At 46.0% G+C, this 20,426-nt stretch overlaps 1 protein-coding gene across 9 annotated transcripts in view; it reads right to left on the bottom strand.

Moving 5' to 3' along the window:
• Positions 1-15,156, bottom strand: part of PHF14 (PHD finger protein 14) — a 311,444-nt gene extending 296,288 nt beyond the window's left edge. For 7 of the 9 annotated variants that reach the window (XR_012233474.1, XM_073582106.1, XM_073582109.1 and 4 more), the window contains exon 1: positions 6,566-6,734. Coding sequence is in view for 8 of the 9 variants with exons in the window: in XM_073582106.1 (XP_073438207.1) it covers positions 6,566-6,695 (130 nt within the window). In the remaining variant the exon portion in view is untranslated. The other 2 variants (XM_073582107.1, XM_073582108.1) reach the window with 2 other exon arrangements.
• Positions 15,157-20,426: the final 5,270 nt, after the last annotated feature.

Below are 20,426 nucleotides of genomic sequence, written 5' to 3'. Positions count from 1 at the left end.
AGCTGCACAGAACGGACACTTCTCACCGGTTCTGCTAAAAAAGAAACCCAGTCCTGATGCAACGAGGCCCGTCCTGTCCGTAAGGGCCGCACATCATATTCCACAGACACACGTGTAATATCTGAGCCCGCAGCTGTCACATCGCCAGTCGCTACTCATGTAGTACAAGCCCCAGACATGTAGGCGCCATCATTTACAAGTCCTGAACCAGCAGACGCCATATTTATCAGCAAATAATATCCCTGACATACACACCACAGTCATGTACCCCTATAAACAGAACATACATCTACCCCATATCACACACATTCACCCGATACATCATAAGTATCACATCCAGGCTCGGACCGGCCGATCAGCGAACAGGTGAATCCCCCGGTAGGCCTCACACCCTCCTACATGAGTAGTTGGCACAATACACCTGATTTACTGTGAACAGACAAAGGCGACATCTCATCATTCAAGCTAAACTGCCCATTATATGGAGGCAGAGGGGAATGTGTGACGAGAGGGATGTCATGTGGTTGAACAGTGGCTCCAGAGGAAATGGTAGTAGAGATGAGCGAATCTGATCGGGTCAGGGCTTATTCGGCAAGTTATAGCGCTTCTCGAATAAGCTACAGCGGGAACCCGGATACATGGAGCGCTCCGGCTGATCAGCTGTTCGGCTCCGCAGCTGCATGTGTCTCGGCTGTGTGACAGTCACTGCACATTAATGGAGAGCCCAACACACAGGCTGATCAGCCAACCGAGACACATGCAGCTGCGGAGCCGAACAGCTGATCAGCCGCAGCGCTCCATGCATCTGGGTTCCCGCTGTAGCTTATTCGAGAAGCGCTATAACTTGCCGAATAAGCCCTGACCCGATCAGATTCGCTCATCTCTAAATGTTACTGGGGGCATCAATCCATCACCATACATGTATCACAGCATATACAGCCCATATACGACACACATCAGACATATATGATGCATGTAGGATATAAAGTGTATGATGTGTGCAATATAGAGGGCATATATGCTGTGTGATACATGTATACTGTGTGTAGGATATGGAGTAGTGTGGGGTACACACATTATATATGAATCCATCATCATATATACCCTATATCCAACACATGTATCCACACATCATACATACCCCATATCCTACCCGCATCACACAACATATACCCCCGTATCATACCTCATATATACCCCATATCCTAACCGTAACACACATCATATATACCCTATATCCAACACATGTATCCACACATCATACATACCCCATATCCTACCCACATCATACATCATATATACCCGTATCATACCTCATATATATCCAATATCCTACCCGTAACACACATCATATATACCCCATATCCTACCTGCATCATATATACCCCTTACCATACCCGTATCATACCTAATATAAACCCCATAGCCTACATGTATCACACATTATGCACACCACAGACATCATACACACCCTATATCCTAGCAGTATCACATATATACCTCATAGCCTACATTCTATACCCTAAACTTAATACCCGTATCACACATCATACAGACCCCGTATCTTACACGTATCACACATCATACAGACGCCGTATCTTACACGTATCACATCATACAGACGCCGTATCTTACACGTATCACACATCATACAGACCCCGTACATTAAACGTATCACACATCATACAGACCCCGTACCTTACACGTATCACACATCATACAGACCCCGTATCTTACACGTATCACACATCATACAGACCCCGTATCTTACACGTATCACACATCATATAGACCCCGTATCTTACACGTATCACACATCATACAGACGCCGTATCTTACACATATCACACATCATACAGACGCCGTATCTTACACGTATCACACATCATAAAGACCCCGTATCTTACACGTATCACACAGACGCCGTATCTTACACATATCACACATCATACAGACGCCGTATCTTACACGTATCACACATCATAAAGACCCCGTATCTTACACGTATCACACATCATACAGACCCCGTATCTTACACGTGTCACACATCATACAGACGCCGTATCTTTTCGCTATCACACATCATTCAGACGCCGTATCTTACACGTATCACACATCATACAGACGCCGTATCTTACACGTGTCACACATCATACAGACGCCGTATCTTACACGTATCACACATCATACAGACGCCGTATCTTACACGTGTCACACATCATACAGACCCCGTATCTTACACGTGTCACACATCATACAGACTCCGTATCTTACACGTGTCACACATCATACAGACGCCGTATCTTTTCGCTATCACACATCATACAGACGCCGTATCTTACACGTATCACACATCATACAGACCCCGTATCTTACACGTGTCACACATCATACAGACCCCGTATCTTACACGTGTCACACATCATACAGACCCCGTATCTTACACGTATCACACATCATACAGACCCCGTATCTTACACGTATCACACATCATACAGACCCCGTATCTTACACGTATCACACATCATACAGACCCCGTATCTTACACGTATCACACATCATTCAGACCCCGTATCTTACACGTGTCACACATCATACAGACGCCGTATCTTACACGTATCACACATCATACAGACCCCGTATCTTACACGTATCACACATCATACAGACCCCGTATCTTACACGTATCACACATCATACAGACCCCGTATCTTACACGTATCACACATCATACAGACCCCGTATGTTACACGTATCACACATCATTCAGACCCCGTATCTTACACGTATCACACATCATACAGACCCCGTATCTTACACGTATCACACATCATACAGACGCCGTATCTTACACGTATCACACATCATACAGACCCCGTATCACACATCATACAGACGCCGTATCTTACACGTATCACACATCATACAGACCCCGTATCTTACACGTATCACACATCATACAGACCCCGTATCTTACACGTATCACACATCATACAGACCCCGTATCTTACACGTATCACACATCATACAGACGCCGTATCTTACACGTATCACACATCATACAGACGCCGTATCTTACACGTATCACACATCATACAGACGCCGTATCTTACACGTATCACACATCATACAGACGCCGTATCTTACACGTATCACACATCATACAGACGCCGTATCTTACACGTATCACACATCATACAGACCCCGTATCTTACACGTATCACACATCATACAGACCCCGTATCTTACACGTATCACACATCATACAGACGCCGTATCTTACACGTATCACACATCATACAGACGCCGTATCTTACACGTATCACACATCATACAGACGCCGTATCTTACACGTATCACACATCATACAGACGCCGTATCTTACACGTATCACACATCATACAGACGCCGTATCTTACACGTATCACACATCATACAGACGCCGTATCTTACACGTATCACACATCATACAGACGCCGTATCTTACACGTATCACACATCATACAGACGCCGTATCTTACACGTATCACACATCATACAGACCCCGTATCTTACACGTATCACACATCATACAGACGCCGTATCTTACACGTATCACACATCATACAGACCCCGTATCTTACACGTATCACACATCATACAGACCCCGTATCTTACACGTGTCACACATCATACAGACGCCGTATCTTACACGTATCACACATCATACAGACGCCGTATCTTACACGTATCACACATCATACAGACGCCGTATCTTACACGTATCACACATCATACAGACCCCGTATCTTACACGTATCACACATCATACAGACGCCGTATCTTACACGTATCACACATCATACAGACCCCGTATCTTACACGTATCACACATCATACAGACGCCGTATCTTACACGTGTCACACATCATACAGACGCCGTATCTTACACGTATCACACATCATACAGACGCCGTATCTTACACGTGTCACACATCATACAGACCCCGTATCTTACACGTGTCACACATCATACAGACGCCGTATCTTACACGTGTCACACATCATACAGACGCCGTATCTTACACGTATCACACATCATACAGACCCCGTATCTTACACGTATCACACATCATACAGACCCCGTATCTTTTCGCTATCACACATCATACAGACGCCGTATCTTACACGTATCACACATCATACAGACGCCGTATCTTACACGTATCACACATCATACAGACCCCGTATCTTACACGTATCACACATCAGACGCCGTATCTTACACGTATCACACATCATACAGACCCCGTATCTTACACGTATCACACATCATACAGACCCCGTATCTTACACGTATCACACATCATACAGACGCCGTATCTTACACGTGTCACACATCATACAGACCCCGTATCTTACACGTGTCACACATCATACAGACCCCGTATCTTACACGTGTCACACATCATACAGACCCCGTATCTTACACGTATCACACATCATACAGACCCCGTATCTTACACGTGTCACACATCATACAGACGCCGTATCTTTTCGCTATCACACATCATACAGACGCCGTATCTTACACGTATCACACATCATACAGACGCCGTATCTTACACGTATCACACATCATACAGACGCCGTATCTTACACGTATCACACATCATACAGACCCCGTATCTTACACGTATCACACATCATACAGACCCCGTATCTTACACGTATCACACATCATACAGACCCCGTATCTTACACGTATCACACATCATACAGACCCCGTATCTTACACGTATCACACATCATACAGACGCCGTATCTTACACGTGTCACACATCATACAGACCCCGTATCTTACACGTGTCACACATCATACAGACCCCGTATCTTACACGTATCACACATCATACAGACGCCGTATCTTACACGTATCACACATCATACAGACGCCGTATCTTACACGTATCACACATCATACAGACGCCGTATCTTACACGTATCACACATCATACAGACGCCGTATCTTACACGTGTCACACATCATACAGACGCCGTATCTTACACGTGTCACACATCATACAGACCCCGTATCTTACACGTATCACACATCATAAAGACCCCGTATCTTACACGTATCACACATCATACAGACGCCGTATCTTACACGTATCACACATCATACAGACGCCGTATCTTACACGTATCACACATCATACAGACCCCGTATCTTACACGTATCACACATCATACAGACGCCGTATCTTACACGTATCACACATCATACAGACCCCGTATCTTACACGTATCACACATCATACAGACCCCGTATCTTACACGTATCACACATCATACAGACGCCGTATCTTACACGTATCACACATCATACAGACGCCGTATCTTACACGTATCACACATCATACAGACGCCGTATCTTACATGTATCACACATCATACAGACGCCGTATCTTACACGTATCACACATCATACAGACCCCGTATCTTACACGTGTCACACATCATACAGACGCCGTATCTTACACGTGTCACACATCATACAGAGCCCGTATCTTACACGTATCACACATCATACAGACCCCGTATCTTTTCGCTATCACACATCATACAGACCCCGTATCTTACACGTATCACACATCATACAGACCCCGTATCTTACACGTGTCACACATCATACAGACCCCGTATCTTACACGTATCACACATCATACAGACGCCGTATCTTACACGTGTCACACATCATACAGACCCCGTATCTTACACGTATCACACATCATACAGACCCCGTATCTTTTCGCTATCACACATCATACAGACCCCGTATCTTACACGTATCACACATCATACAGACCCCGTATCTTACACGTGTCACACATCATACAGACCCCGTATCTTACACGTATCACACATCATACAGACGCCGTATCTTACACGTGTCACACATCATACAGACCCCGTATCTTACACGTATCACACATCATACAGACCCCGTATCTTTTCGCTATCACACATCATACAGACGCCGTATCTTACACGTATCACACATCATACAGACCCCGTATCTTTTCGCTATCACACATCATACAGACGCCGTATCTTTTCGCTATCACACATCATACAGACGCCGTATCTTACACGTATCACACATCATACAGACCCCGTATCTTTTCGCTATCACACATCATACAGACGCCGTATCTTACACGTATCACACATCATACAGACCCCGTATCTTTTCGCTATCACACATCATACAGACGCCGTATCTTACACGTATCACACATCATACAGACCCCGTATCTTACACGTATCACACATCATACAGACCCCGTATCTTACACGTATCACACATCATACAGACCCCGTATCTTACACGTATCACACATCATACAGACCCCGTATCTTTTCGCTATCACACATCATACAGACCCCGTATCTTTTCGCTATCACACATCATACAGACCCCGTATCTTTTCGCTATCACACATCATACAGACCCCGTATCTTTTCGCTATCACACATCATACAGACCCCGTATCTTTTCGCTATCACACATCATACAGACCCCGTATCTTTTCGCTATCACACCGCTCTCTGCATGTTCTCCCCTCTCTGATGCGCAGCTGAGCGCTGATCACGTGACCCGGGCACGTCTGTGTCACGTCTGCTGCAGGTAGATGATACATGGGTGACATGGTGTGTGCGGGCTGCGGCCTCACATGTGGCGGAAGGTCACTCACTTGCACGGATGAACGTCACACTAGACGGGTAACAGCAGAACAAGCCGCGCACTCTCTCATACAAGGCACAATAGGGCCAAACATCAACCGAGCCACTGCGCAGATGCGGCTCCTCCCCGCCAAACCATACGCCATGGAACGTCACGTGAACATACAGACGGGAAGCTCTCCAATCAAAAGGTCAGAATTAGGACACGTGAGGCAGGGACGCGGCGCCAACGTCGCCATCTTTATGGAGGGCAAACCATTTTAATTTTTTACCGGTGTCCATCTTTAAAAAGGGCAAAGAGTGTATTATTTCTGTATTAGTCATTCAGTTTCTATTTCTTTTATTTCATTTTGTGAAATGTCCTGAAATAGTTTCTCACTGGCTAGTCTTAAGACTCAATTGGACATTTTGATTTTTTCCTATCAGTCACTGCCCTGCACTCTTCCACAGGTGCAAGAACAATTCTAGTCACAATGGATCTAAATTATCACTTTTTTCCCCTCAGGAATGTGTCCTTATTACACATAGCAACCGACCAGTAATTGCAGAGGAACCTAGTGATCCCAGCCGAGAGCATGGATCCATGATGTGAGAGGTTCCGCACGGGCACAATCTGCGCAAAGGAATGGTGGAAGCCATCATGTGCCTCCCTGAAGGTTACAGTTCCCCGAGTGCCTCCTTATGAGCGCCCCTTTATAAAAGAATAGCGCCCAAAGTGACCCCTTAACATTACTAATAAAGTAGCAATGCCAACAGTCCTTTCTGTGAAATTAATTGGGTCTCCTTATAAAGTAAAAATCCCCCAATCACCTCCGTAATAAGTAATAATGCCCCTGCAGTGCCTCCGTAATAAGTAATAATGTCCCTGCAGTGCCTCCGTAATAAGTAATAATGTCCCTGCAGTGCCTCCGTAATAAGTAATAACGCCCCTACAGTGCCTCCGTAATAAGTAATAACGCCCCTACAGTGCCTCCGTAATAAGTAATAATGTCCCTGCAGTGCCTCCGTAATAAGTAATAATGCCCCTGCAGTGCCTCCGTAATAAGTAATAATGCCCCTGCAGTGCCTCCGTAATAAGTAATAATGTCCCTGCAGTGCCTCCGTAATAAGTAATAATGCCCCTGCAGTGCCTCCGTAATAAGTAATAATGTCCCTGCAGTGCCTCCGTAATAAGTAATAATGTCCCTGCAGTGCCTCCGTAATAAGTAATAACGCCCCTGCAGTGCCTCCGTAATAAGTAATAATGTCCCTGCAGTGCCTCCGTAATAAGTAATAATGTCCCTGCAGTGCCTCCATAATAAGTAATAATGCCCCTGCAGTGCCTCCGTAATAAGTAATAATGTCCCTGCAGTGCCTCCGTAATAAGTAATAATGCCCCTGCAGTGCCTCCGTAATAAGTAATAATGCCCCTGCAGTGCCTCCGTAATAAGTAATAATGTCCCTGCAGTGCCTCCGTAATAAGTAATAATGCCCCTGCAGTGCCTCCGTAATAAGTAATAATGTCCCTGCAGTGCCTCCGTAATAAGTAATAATGTCCCTGCAGTGCCTCCATAATAAGTAATAATGCCCCTGCAGTGCCTCCGTAATAAGTAATAATGTCCCTGCAGTGCCTCCGTAATAAGTAATAATGCCCCTGCAGTGCCTCCGTAATAAGTAATAATGCCCCTGCAGTGCCTCCGTAATAAGTAATAATGCCCCTGCAGTGCCTCCGTAATAAGTAATAATGTCCCTGCAGTGCCTCCGTAATAAGTAATAATGCCCCTGCAGTGCCTCCGTAATAAGTAATAATGTCCCTGCAGTGCCTCCGTAATAAGTAATAATGTCCCTGCAGTGCCTCCGTAATAAGTAATAATGCCCCTGCAGTGCCTCCGTAATAAGTAATAATGTCCCTGCAGTGCCTCCGTAATAAGTAATAATGTCCCTGCAGTGCCTCCGTAATAAGTAATAACGCCCCTACAGTGCCTCCGTAATAAGTAATAATGTCCCTGCAGTGCCTCCATAATAAGTAATAATGCCCCTGCAGTGCCTCCGTAATAAGTAATAATGTCCCTGCAGTGCCTCCGTAATAAGTAATAATGCCCCTGCAGTGCCTCCGTAATAAGTAATAATGTCCCTGCAGTGCCTCCGTAATAAGTAATAACGCCCCTACAGTGCCTCCGTAATAAGTAATAATGTCCCTGCAGTGCCTCCATAATAAGTAATAATGCCCCTGCAGTGCCTCCGTAATAAGTAATAATGTCCCTGCAGTGCCTCCGTAATAAGTAATAATGCCCCTACAGTGCCTCCGTAATAAGTAATAATGTCCCTGCAGTGCCTCCGTAATAAGTAATAATGTCCCTGCAGTGCCTCCGTAATAAGTAATAACGCCCCTACGGTGCCTCCGTAATAAGTAATAATGCCCCTACGGTGCCTCCGTAATAAGTAATAATGCCCCTGCAGTGCCTCCGTAATAAGTAATAATGTCCCTGCAGTGCCTCCGTAATAAGTAATAACGCCCCTACGGTGCCTCCGTAATAAGTAATAATGCCCCTACGGTGCCTCCGTAATAAGTAATAATGCCCCTGCAGTGCCTCCGTAATAAGTAATAATGTCCCTGCAGTGCCTCCGTAATAAGTAATAACGCCCCTACAGTGCCTCCGTAATAAGTAATAATGCCCCGACGGTGCCTCCGTAATAAGTAATAATGCCCCTGCAGTGCCTCCGTAATAAGTAATAATGTCCCTGCAGTGCCTCCGTAATAAGTAATAATGCCCCTGCAGTGCCTCCGTAATAAGTAATAATGCCCCTGCAGTGCCTCCGTAGTAATAATAATATTAATAATACATTTTATTTTTATAGCGCCGACATATTCCGCAGCACTTTACATTTCAGAGGGGACTTGTACAGACGATAGACATTACAGCATAACAATAATCACATAGATTATAACAGATACCAAGAGGAGTGAGGGCCCTGCTCGCAAGCTTACAGTCTATGAGGAAAGAGGGAGACACGAAAGGTGGGTGGTAACAGTTGCCCTGATTGTATGGACCAGCCATAATGTTAAGTGTGTGACAGTACAGACACAGAGGGCTAATGGATGCATAAAGCATGTGGGAACATGATGCGGGGAACCTGGTTATGGTAAAACTTTTGGCTGTGCCACACAGGGATAGATTAGGTTAATGTGTTGAGGCGATAGGCCAGTCTGAATAAATGCGTTTTCAGGGCACGCTTAAAATTGTGGGGATTGGGGACTAATCGTATTGACCTGGGAAGTGCATTCCAAAGAATTGGCGCAGCACATGTAAAGTCTTGGAGACGGGAGTGGGAGGTTCTGATTAATGAGGATGCTAACCTCAGGTCATCAGCAGAACGGAGGGCGCGGGTAGGGTGGTATACTGAAACAAGGGAGGAGATGTAGGGTGGTGCTGAGCCATGGAGGGCTTTGTGGGTGAGGGTAATAAGTTTATACTGAATTCTGGAGTGGATGGGTAGCCAGTGTAATGACTGGCACAAGGTAGAGGCATCGGTGTAACGATTGGTGAGGAATATGATCCTGGCTGCTGCATTCAAGACAGATTGGAGAGGGGAGAGTTTGGTAAGAGGGAGATCGATTAGAAGAGAGTTACAATAGTCCAGACGAGAATGAATAAGAGAAACAGTCAGAGTTTTTGCGGAGTCAAAAGTAAGAAAAGGTCGAATTCTAGAAATGTTTTTGAGGTGCAGATAACAAGAGCGAGCCAGTGATCGAATGTGGGGGGCGAAGGAAAGCTCGGAGTCAAGTATGACCCCAAGACAGCGGGCCTGTTGCTGGGGAGTAATAGTGGAACCACACATGGAAATGGCAATGTCGGGTATAGGTACATTAGTAGAGGGAGGAAACACAAGGAGTTCAGTCTTTGACAGGTTCAGTTTCAGATATAGTGAGGACATGATGTTAGACACAGCGTTTAAACAATCGCCGGTGATTCCTAGAAAGGCTGGTGTGATGTCAGGAGAAGAAGCGTATAATTGGGTGTCATCAGCATAGAGATGGTACTGGAAACCAAATCTGCTGATTGTTTGACCAATAGGGGCAGTGTACAAGGAGAAGAGGAGGGGGCCTAGAACCGATCCTTGAGGAACCCCAACAGTAAGGGGAAGGTGAGAGGAGGAGGAACCGGCAAAAGATACAGTAAAGGAGCGGTCGGAGAGATAGGAGGAGAACGGTGTCCTTGAGGCCAATGGAACGGAGCATAGTGAGGAGGAGCTGATGATCCACAGTGTCGAATGCTGCAGAGAGATCCAAGAGAATTAGCATGGAGTAATGACCATTTGATTTAGCTGTTAGTAATAATGCCCCTGCAGTGCCTCCGTAATAAGTAATAATGCCCCTACGGTGCCTCAGTAATAAGTAATAACGCCCCTACAGTGCCTCCGTAATAAGTATTAACGCCCCTACAGTGCCTCCGTAATAAGTAATAACGCCCCTACAGTGCCTCCGTAATAAGTAATAATGCCCCTACGGTGCCTCAGTAATAAGTAATAACGCCCCTACAGTGCCTCCGTAATAAGTAATAACGCCCCTACAGTGCCTCCGTAATAAGTAATAACGCCCCTACAGTGCCTCCGTAATAAGTAATAATGCCCCTACGGTGCCTCCGTAATAAGACAAACAGAAAAAATGGACATAATAATTTAAAAAGCAAGTGGATCCATCTGTGAATATCAACCATGAGTCATAGTGACATGTACGTCCTAAGGCTACTTTCACACATTAGGTTTTTCCGGCAGGCAGGATCCGGCTATTTGTTAAAAAAACGGATCAAGCGAAAGCTGCCGCCGGATCCGGTTTTCTCTCATAGAATTGTATTAGCGCCGGATTGTGCCGCATGGCATTCCGTTTCTTCCGTTTTTTGCCGGATCCGGCTACATGTTTCATTCTGGCATCTGGAAAAAAAACGTTTCTAGCAGAGGCGTTGCTAGGGTTATGGTTCAGGGGGGGGCGAAACTTCTGAGTAGGCCCCCAACCAGGTAACTTTGATTACAACTCGGTGACGCACAATAATAGTGGAGGAGAACCTCAGCAGAGGACCACGCTGTTGCTGAATATAATTTCTAAATAAAGACCAATATTGATATTACCGCCATATAGTGAGTGGTAGATACCTGTCCTACACAACATACCGTATAAGAGATCACCGCACAGCTACAGATGGTAACTTACAGCTGACGTTCTTTCTGATGGAATCGTTCAATTTTCCATCTGGCCCAGACCAACATGACAACTTCTTCCAGCCAGGACTCGTCTGCAGAGATTACAACAAAGATACATTTCATGTCTCATTTTCATCGCTGTCACCAATGGGACTACTCCCTACCTGCACAAACTCCTTACCCTGCTGATACCCCAATGCTGAGCCGCTGCATGTGTCCCTTTAACTGTACCTGCTGTGTGGTTCTCTGTGCACTCTAAATTCTAAAGCAACTCTCTAAAACAGTGCCCATATTTTGTCCCCTAGAAAGTTATTGCTCCATTTGTGCTCCTTTGACAGTCAGAGTTACCTGAGTTCCCTATAACAATAGGTGCCCACTTTACATTTAATAATGTCATGAGTCTCCCCCCTGTACAGCTCCCCTATACACTGTATGATGCTCTCTTATACACAGTCTAATCCCCCCTCACTGTATATACACTGACCGCTTAGTATTCCCCAAATTGTTTGATAGCTCCATCACTGTAATCTCCACACTGTATGATGGCCCGCTAGATAGCCTCCATATAGTATAATGTGCCAGACAAGTTCACTATAGTCCTCAATATAGTACAATGCACTCCCCATAGGCAGACCCTATAGAATAATGCAGCCCTTTATATAATGCACCCCATAGGCAGCCTCATAAAAAATAAATCCAAAACTCACCTTACCTCCTGGTTTCTTCACTGCTGCGAGCTCCCGCACATCTCCGGACTGTAGGCTCCGAGCAGTGACGTCATTGCGACCCCCTGTCAGTGTTGGCGTTAGTGACATCAGAAGCTGATGAGAGGGGGGGATGATGGGAGAGGGAGCGTAATGCTCCTTCTCTCATCAATGTAGTCAGCTGAAATGGCATCCAGCCAACACAGTTGATTTTGCAATGACAGGTGGGGACCCCTGGCCTGCTCAGGGGCCCCATAGCGGCCGGGTGGCAGATCAGGGAGATCGATTCTGCCTGATCTGCCGCAGAATGTAACACTATCGGCGTGCTGTGGGCGGGTCCCCTCAGAGCGCTGGTCCCGGAGTGACCTCCCTCCCCCCTGTAGCTCACCACATTGTAGGATTCACTCCAACAATAAGTCACCTGCATTACTGATACTAATATATTATATCACAAAATCAGATGCTTCAAAAAACTATCCATTTGTTTTTTTATGAAGAAAAGAGAGTGAGACATATATGATATAAAAATATAAATCTAAATCTTTATTAATCCATCCATATACATGTTAAAAATAAGAAAGGTTTAGGAACAAAAAGAAGAGGGACAATGGGTCTAAGATAATTTATGCCACCTGGTAAGTGCCATGTTCAAAAATAGTTCCATGAGTTCTAATTAGTATGTAGAGTAGCCATAGAGTAAATTTAAAGCAAAGTGACACATTTACCATTTAAAAATCTATAACAGATTAACATTAATCAGGTATCTCAATGCCTTGAAATATATTATACCAAAAATTGCATCATCGCACACTATTAGATGTCCATTTCTACTGTGCATTTAAATAGACATATAATGTCTTTAGATTAATAAGACTCATGACTAACCGCTGTATCTCTCTTATAAACTAGCACATAAACGCTCCCATAAGCATGGGGGAATAAATGATCACGGACACATTACCTGGATCCTGGTGGCTAAATAATTGTAAACGAAAGCCCAGTCCCTATGTGCTAGTTTATAAGAGAGATACAGCGGTTAGTCATGAGTCTTATTAATCTAAAGACATTATATGTCTATTTAAATGCACAGTAGAAATGGACATCTAATAGTGTGCGATGATGCAATTTTTGGTATAATATATTTCAAGGCATTGAGATACCTGATTAATGTTAATCTGTTATAGATTTTTAAATGGTAAATGTGTCACTTTGCTTTAAATTTACTCTATGGCTACTCTACATACTAATTAGAACTCATGGAACTATTTTTGAACATGGCACTTACCAGGTGGCATAAATTATCTTAGACCCATTGTCCCTCTTCTTTTTGTTCCTAAACCTTTCTTATTTTTAACATGTATATGGATGGATTAATAAAGATTTAGATTTATATTTTTATATCATATATGTCTCACTCTCTTTTCTTCATAAAAAAACAAATGGATAGTTTTTTGAAGCATCTGATTTTGTTATATAAATTGTTCAGAGTGGACTAATTTATCTGGGGTTGCTTAAGGACCTTTTTGTGCAATAATATATTATATCACACTAGTAAAATGTCCATGCCACTAACAATCGCTGTATAGAGAAACACTAATCCACAGCTATTTGTCATCAAGCACTAACTGCTGCTGTGGCACTACAAGTGCCAGACTTCACTTCCCAGTAGGAGCTCTACTCTGGGAGCAGCAAACACTAGTTAGGGTGTGTGTACACGCTGCGGAGTCTGCTGCGGATCCGCAGTGGATTTGGTCCTGCCGATCTGCAGCAGTTTCTGCTGCATTGTACAGTACTGTCTATGAGAAATGAAAAACACAGCGCGCATGCTGCGGATTTTCTGCAGATTTAAATCTGCAGTATGTCAATTCTTTGTGCGGAATCCGCAGCGTTTTGTCACCTGCTCCATTATAGGAATCCGCAGGTGTAAAAACGCAGGGGAAATCCGCACAAAATCCGCAGGTAAAACGCGGGTCATTTAACCTGCGGATTTACCTGTGGATTTGGCCAAATCCGCAGAGTAATCCACAACGTGTGCACATACACTAATCCTCTAGGACTCGGTAACGGGTAGGTTAATAATTACACGCCAGCACAAACAGCGAGATAAGGTGATCGATACACTGGTTTAACCCTCCCTCTGCCTGCCAGGGAGGATGCGCCGCTCTCTCTGCACAGCTCAATGACTGCAGCCAGCAGTGCGATCTCTAGTTTGCACTTTTCCTGGTTTTCTCTCAGTCCCAAAGTGCAGTAAATTCCCAGGCCAAGACAAAGCATCGCCATATAGCGCATCAGTGACCGCTGCAAAGGAGAGCGTCATGTAATGAATATTACACCCCAATAGCAGTAAGTTGTATGTATATATCCAAAGCAACAGTTTAGACTCTTCAAATAGTAATTAACATAGATACTCATCAATTCCCATGCTGTGTGCAGTGTCCACTGGTCCTGGAGCAGCACGCTCCTCAGCTTTCAGGCTCCTCTCAGTCAGAAGCAATCAAGTGCAGAGCAGACAGTGGACTCAGCTCACAGGCAGAGGCAGAGCCCCCTGCGTCCAGGCTGCTGCTGGAGCTGATGACTTCTCTGCAGCAGGGAGCTTTCAAGGAGAGCGCGCTCAGCCAGGATTGGGTGAGTGACCTCCCCTCCCCCTCTCCTCTGCAGAAGAGCGGTCACATGACTCACTCCCTGCTGCAGCATGTAATTGTATCGGCGCGATCTGCACGCCGATATAGTTACATAGCATAGCTCGGGTGGGCCCCATCAGAGCGTGGGGCCCGGGGCCACCGCCCCCTCTGCCCCCCCGGTAGCTACGCTACTGGTCTCTAGTAATGTTTTTGTCTGCGGCGAAAAACCAGACAGATCCGGAAAAAGACGGATCCGGTAACCGGATCCGTTTTTTTAAGTCTGCGCATGCTCAGATCCAATTGGCCAGCCCCCAGGAAACAGATATAAACCTGCTAGACAGATCCGGCAGAAAAACTGATCCATTTCTTCAGTTCTGCAAAATTTACGCCAGATCAGGTTTTTCTAAAAATAGCCGGATCCTGCCTGTCGGAAAAAACCTGATGTGTGAAAGTAGCCTAAGTAATGAATGGCAGACCATTTGGGAAGGAGGAGGCCAAAAAAACTTATGAACATGGGTCAAAACAGAGAGTGGATCGGAACGATATAATAAAAGAATGCCTTTACTAAACAGTGGATGGAAACAATAGCCGCTGTATGCAAGAGTGCCTGCACACTAATGGGATAAAAATATGGAGAACAATAAAAAAGAAGACAAATATATACAACATGCAACATATACTGTACAAACAAATAGGGGACCACTAATCGATGTTATAAGAACATTGTTGAATGACATATGTTGAACTGGTATAAAAATGTATATGTATGTGCACAAAACACTATTTCATAAGATAAAAAATCTCTAGATGAATTCAGTACACTGAGGCGTAGACATTGCAGGTAGTCACTTGTTCAACCACATCCTGATGCAACCCCGGCCACCAAAAACGATGAGAAAGGAGGTCCGCTGTTGCCTTACCACCTGGGTGGCCAGCAAGTAGAGAGTCATGATATTCTCTAATTACTTTGCAGCGCAATTTAGACGGCACAGACAACCTCCCCAAAGGGCAGGAAGCAGGGGAGTCCCCCGGAACCTCCAACACCTCACCCTCCAGGACAGTGTCCAAGGCCGAAATGCCTACCCCCTTCTGCAAAATTGGGGCAGGGTCCTCAAAGCCAGACAAAAATGCCGGTAAGGACCCCGTAGATACCGCAGAGGGGGAAACGTTTAGGCCATTAAACATGACAGTAATCTCCCCACTTTACAATCTCTCTGGATGGCCAATCCACAGTTGGATTATGCTTAACCAACCAGGGCAAACCCAGAACCATTGGAGTGTGGAGTCCCTTCAGGACAAAAAAAGAGATTATAATGAAAAGACTCCACCTTCAGTCATATGCTGTGCTTTATGTCAGTGTTCTCTGTACAAGTGGTGCTGAGTCGATGGCGCAAATCGGAGTAGGTTCAGCCAAGTTAGAGCAGACAGTACAATGAGTTCTAGCAAACTCAGCATCCACCATATTGACTCCAGCTCCACTGTCTAAAAGCACAGAAATTTTTTCAGACCTGCTCTCTAGCACCACCTCTGCTGTCAGGACGAAACGAGAATTGCAGATTGAAGGTGACTCACCTTGATTATCAAGCTCAAGGCTCCTAAGGGTTAATTGAGTCTCTTTTTGCTTTAGAATTACAGTACATGTCCCAATAAAATGTCCCTTCTTCCCACAACAAATACCCCCTTTTTCTTGCACATGTCGGGGTAAACATGAATGCATCTCCCAACTGCATGGGTTCCTCCAACTCCGCAAGTATAGGTACACCCCCAGACCTTCCCTCCAACACCGGGGTATTATCCTGGAAAGAGGGCTCAGAAGCAGGTGGTCTTACCCATCTGTCCCTCAGGCATCTATCCACCTGAATAGCCAAGGACATGGCAGCCTCCAGTGACACCGGAGTCTCATACACTGCTAATTAGAGATGAGCGACTTTGCCTTTTTTCGGGTCGAGTCGGGTTACACGAAACCCGACTTTCGCAAAAGTCGGGTCGAATGAAATCGGCCGATTATCGTGAAAAGTCGAAGGCTGACTGAAACACGAAATCCAATGCAAGTCAATGGGGAAGCAAAGTCGGCAGGGAGTGGAGGACAGGAAGCACACCTACAGTGCCCATTTGAATGCCAAAAACATCAATTCTTACTACTGAAGCATTTCAACCTTAATTTACTTCATAATACTAGTTACGCACTGAAAACTGGGGGTTATTTGGCTAAATTTGTGGGGGGGTAGGACTGGCTCCAGGTTTTCATGTGCCCTGGGCCAAAGAGCGCCCCTTTAACACATAGCACAACTCATGATGCTCCGATACGGCAGAGAAATAGCGGTATAGTACAATGAAAAATACTTCACTTTTTACATCTCATGACTGATATCCATTTTAAATTCTCCAATAGCTCCAAAAACAGACAGTATATAACTCCATACAGTATTATGGCCACCGCATAGTGCGCTACAAAGAGTAATGAGGCCCATCTATTTCTCCATACAGAATCATTGGTCCCATATAATGTTTGAAACAGTATATGATGAGCTCCACATAATGCTACAGTATATGTTGGTCCCCATGGATGAAGCTCCACTGTCTTATGGGCCCAAATAATGCTCCAAACATAATGGGCCCCATTTCTAATGCTCCAGTGTATAATGGGCCCTGTAAATGCTGCTCCAGTGTCTGATGTCAACCTTTGGAATGCTCCAGTGTATGGTGGGCCCCATCTATCATTCTCCAGAGTATAGTGCTCCCCAAAAATTGCTGTCCCAACATTGAAAACAATTAAATAAGTCTCCTCGCTAGGGAATCCCTGTACTAGTCTGGGCGTACAGACGAGATGTCATTGCGCTCTCTGATCAGAATATCACTGTCAGGAAACGCGGAAGACGTCATGGCAGTGGAGCAGGGAGAGGTAAGTATTTCAACTTTGCAAGTGCTGTGATCCTGAGCAAGCAGGGGGGCCCACTCGTTGGCGATGGCACTGGCACAGGGCCCCTCAGTACGGCGGTGTGTCTGACGGCGGTCGTGCACCCCCACCATCAGAGACACTTGATTGCACTATGAGGGACCCTGTGCCAGTGCCCGCGCCCAAGAGTCAGCCCACCCACCTGTCCAGGGCAACGGCACTCGCACGGTTGCATGCGCTAGGTGGTGACCCCGGCCATGGGGGGAGGAGGCAGCCCAGTTAGGGAGGTTTACAAAATGGCATATGTTGATGTGGGACATTCACCTGCTGCTAAAGGCGAAATTGGTCAAGTCCCAGGAAGAGGAGGACTAAAGAAAGCCATTTTTCTGGCAACCTATGTGTCATCAGGGGAAGGTGGGACAAAATCCTTGGAAACCCATGCATGGTTCATTTTAGTGAACGTTAGATCATCCACATTTTGGGTCGACAGACGGGTCCTTTTTTCTGTCAGGATTGATCCAGCTGCACTGAAGACTCTTTCCGATAGCACACTTGCAGCTGGGCAAGCGAGCTCCTGTAAGGCATATTGGGCCAATTCAGGCCAGGTGTCCAGTTTAGCGGCCCAATAGTCAAATGGGAATGACCTGTGTGGGAGAACATCGATATGGGAGGAAAAGTAGTTTGTAACCATAGTTGACGACTGCTGTCTCCTGTCACTTTCAATCGATGCAGTATTATCAGTCGTGTGAGCGGGACTTGAAAAATCAGTCCACAACATGGTCATGAACAGGGGCGTATCCAGGGGGGGGCAGCCGGGGCTTTTGCACCGGGTGCAGCCCACAGAGGGGCGCCATCGGGCCGTCTGATGCGGCGGTCCAGAAGGAGGCTCCCCGTCGGCGGCATTCTGCCGCCCCCCACGCTTACATTCTCCGGTTCTCTAAGCCGGCTGTCAAACTGACAGGCCGGCTCAGAGAAAGTGCTGCGCATCGGTTCCCAAGGATTGTACTAGCGTCTTCAGACGCTAGTACACTCACTTGTTGGTCTCTAAGCCCTGACGCCGCCAGCACTTCCGCATCAGTGAAGCGCCAGCAGCGTGATCAGGTCACATGATCACGCTGCTGACGTCACTCACCTGCTCTTCAGAGGCGAAGACACAGGGCAGGCAGGCAGTGAGGCAGCGTTGTGGTTGGTGGTAAGTGCTCCAGCTCTATACAGGGCAATGGAGCTGAAGAAATATGAGGAACATATGGGGGAGCAAGGAGGGAGAACTATGAGGAACATATGGGGGAGCAAGGAGGGAGAACTATGAGGAACATATGGGGGCGAGGGGGAAGAAATATGAGGAACATATGGGGGCGAGGGGGAAGAAATATGAGGAACATATAGGAGAGCAAGGAGGGAGAACTATGAGGAACATATGGGGGCAAGGGGGGAGAACTATGAGGAACATGGGGGCGAGGGGGAAGAAATATGAGGAAAATATGGGGGAGCAAGGAGGGAGAACTATGAGGAACATATGGGGGAGCAAGGAGGGAGAACTATGAGGAACATATGGGGGCGAGGGGGAAGAAATTTGAGGAACATATGGGGGTGAGGGGAGAGAACTATGAGGAACATATAGGAGAGCAAGGAGGGAGAACTATGAGGAACATATGGGGGCGAGGGGGGAGAACTATGAGGAACATGGGGGCAAGGGGGATGAAATATGAGGAACATATGGGGGGGTGAGGGGAGAGAACTATGAGGAACATATAGGAGAGCAAGGAGGGAGAACTATGAGGAACATATGGGGGCGAGGGGGGAGAACTATGAGGAACATATTGGGGGCGAGGGGGAAGAAATATGAGGAACATATGGGGGGTGAGGGGAGAGAACTATGAGGAACATATAGGAGAGCAAGGAGGGAGAACTATGAGGAACATATGGGGGCGAGGGGGGAGAACTATGAGGAACATATTGGGGGCGAGGGGGAAGAAATATGAGGAACATATGGGGGGGTGAGGGGAGAGAACTATGAGGAACATATAGGAGAGCAAGGAGGGAGAACTATGAGGAACATATGGGGCGAGAGGGGAGAAATATGAGGAACACATGGGGGGGCGAGGGGGAGAAATATGAGGAACATATCGGGGGGTGAGGGGAGAGAACTATGAGGAACATATAGGAGAGCAAGGAGGGAGAACTATGAGGAACATATGGGGGCGAGGGGGGAGAAATATGAGGGACACATGGGGGGGTGAGGGGAGAGAACTATGAGGAACTTATAGGAGAGGAAGGAGGGAGAACTATGAGGAACAC

This window comes from Dendrobates tinctorius, unplaced genomic scaffold (assembly GCF_039654945.1).
Source record: "Dendrobates tinctorius isolate UK_male_01 unplaced genomic scaffold, ASM3965494v1 ptg000070l, whole genome shotgun sequence".
NCBI classification, from domain to species: Eukaryota; Metazoa; Chordata; class Amphibia; order Anura; family Dendrobatidae; genus Dendrobates; species Dendrobates tinctorius.
The sequence above is the reverse complement of the archived record's forward strand: the minus strand, read 5'-3'. Positions and strand labels throughout refer to the sequence as shown.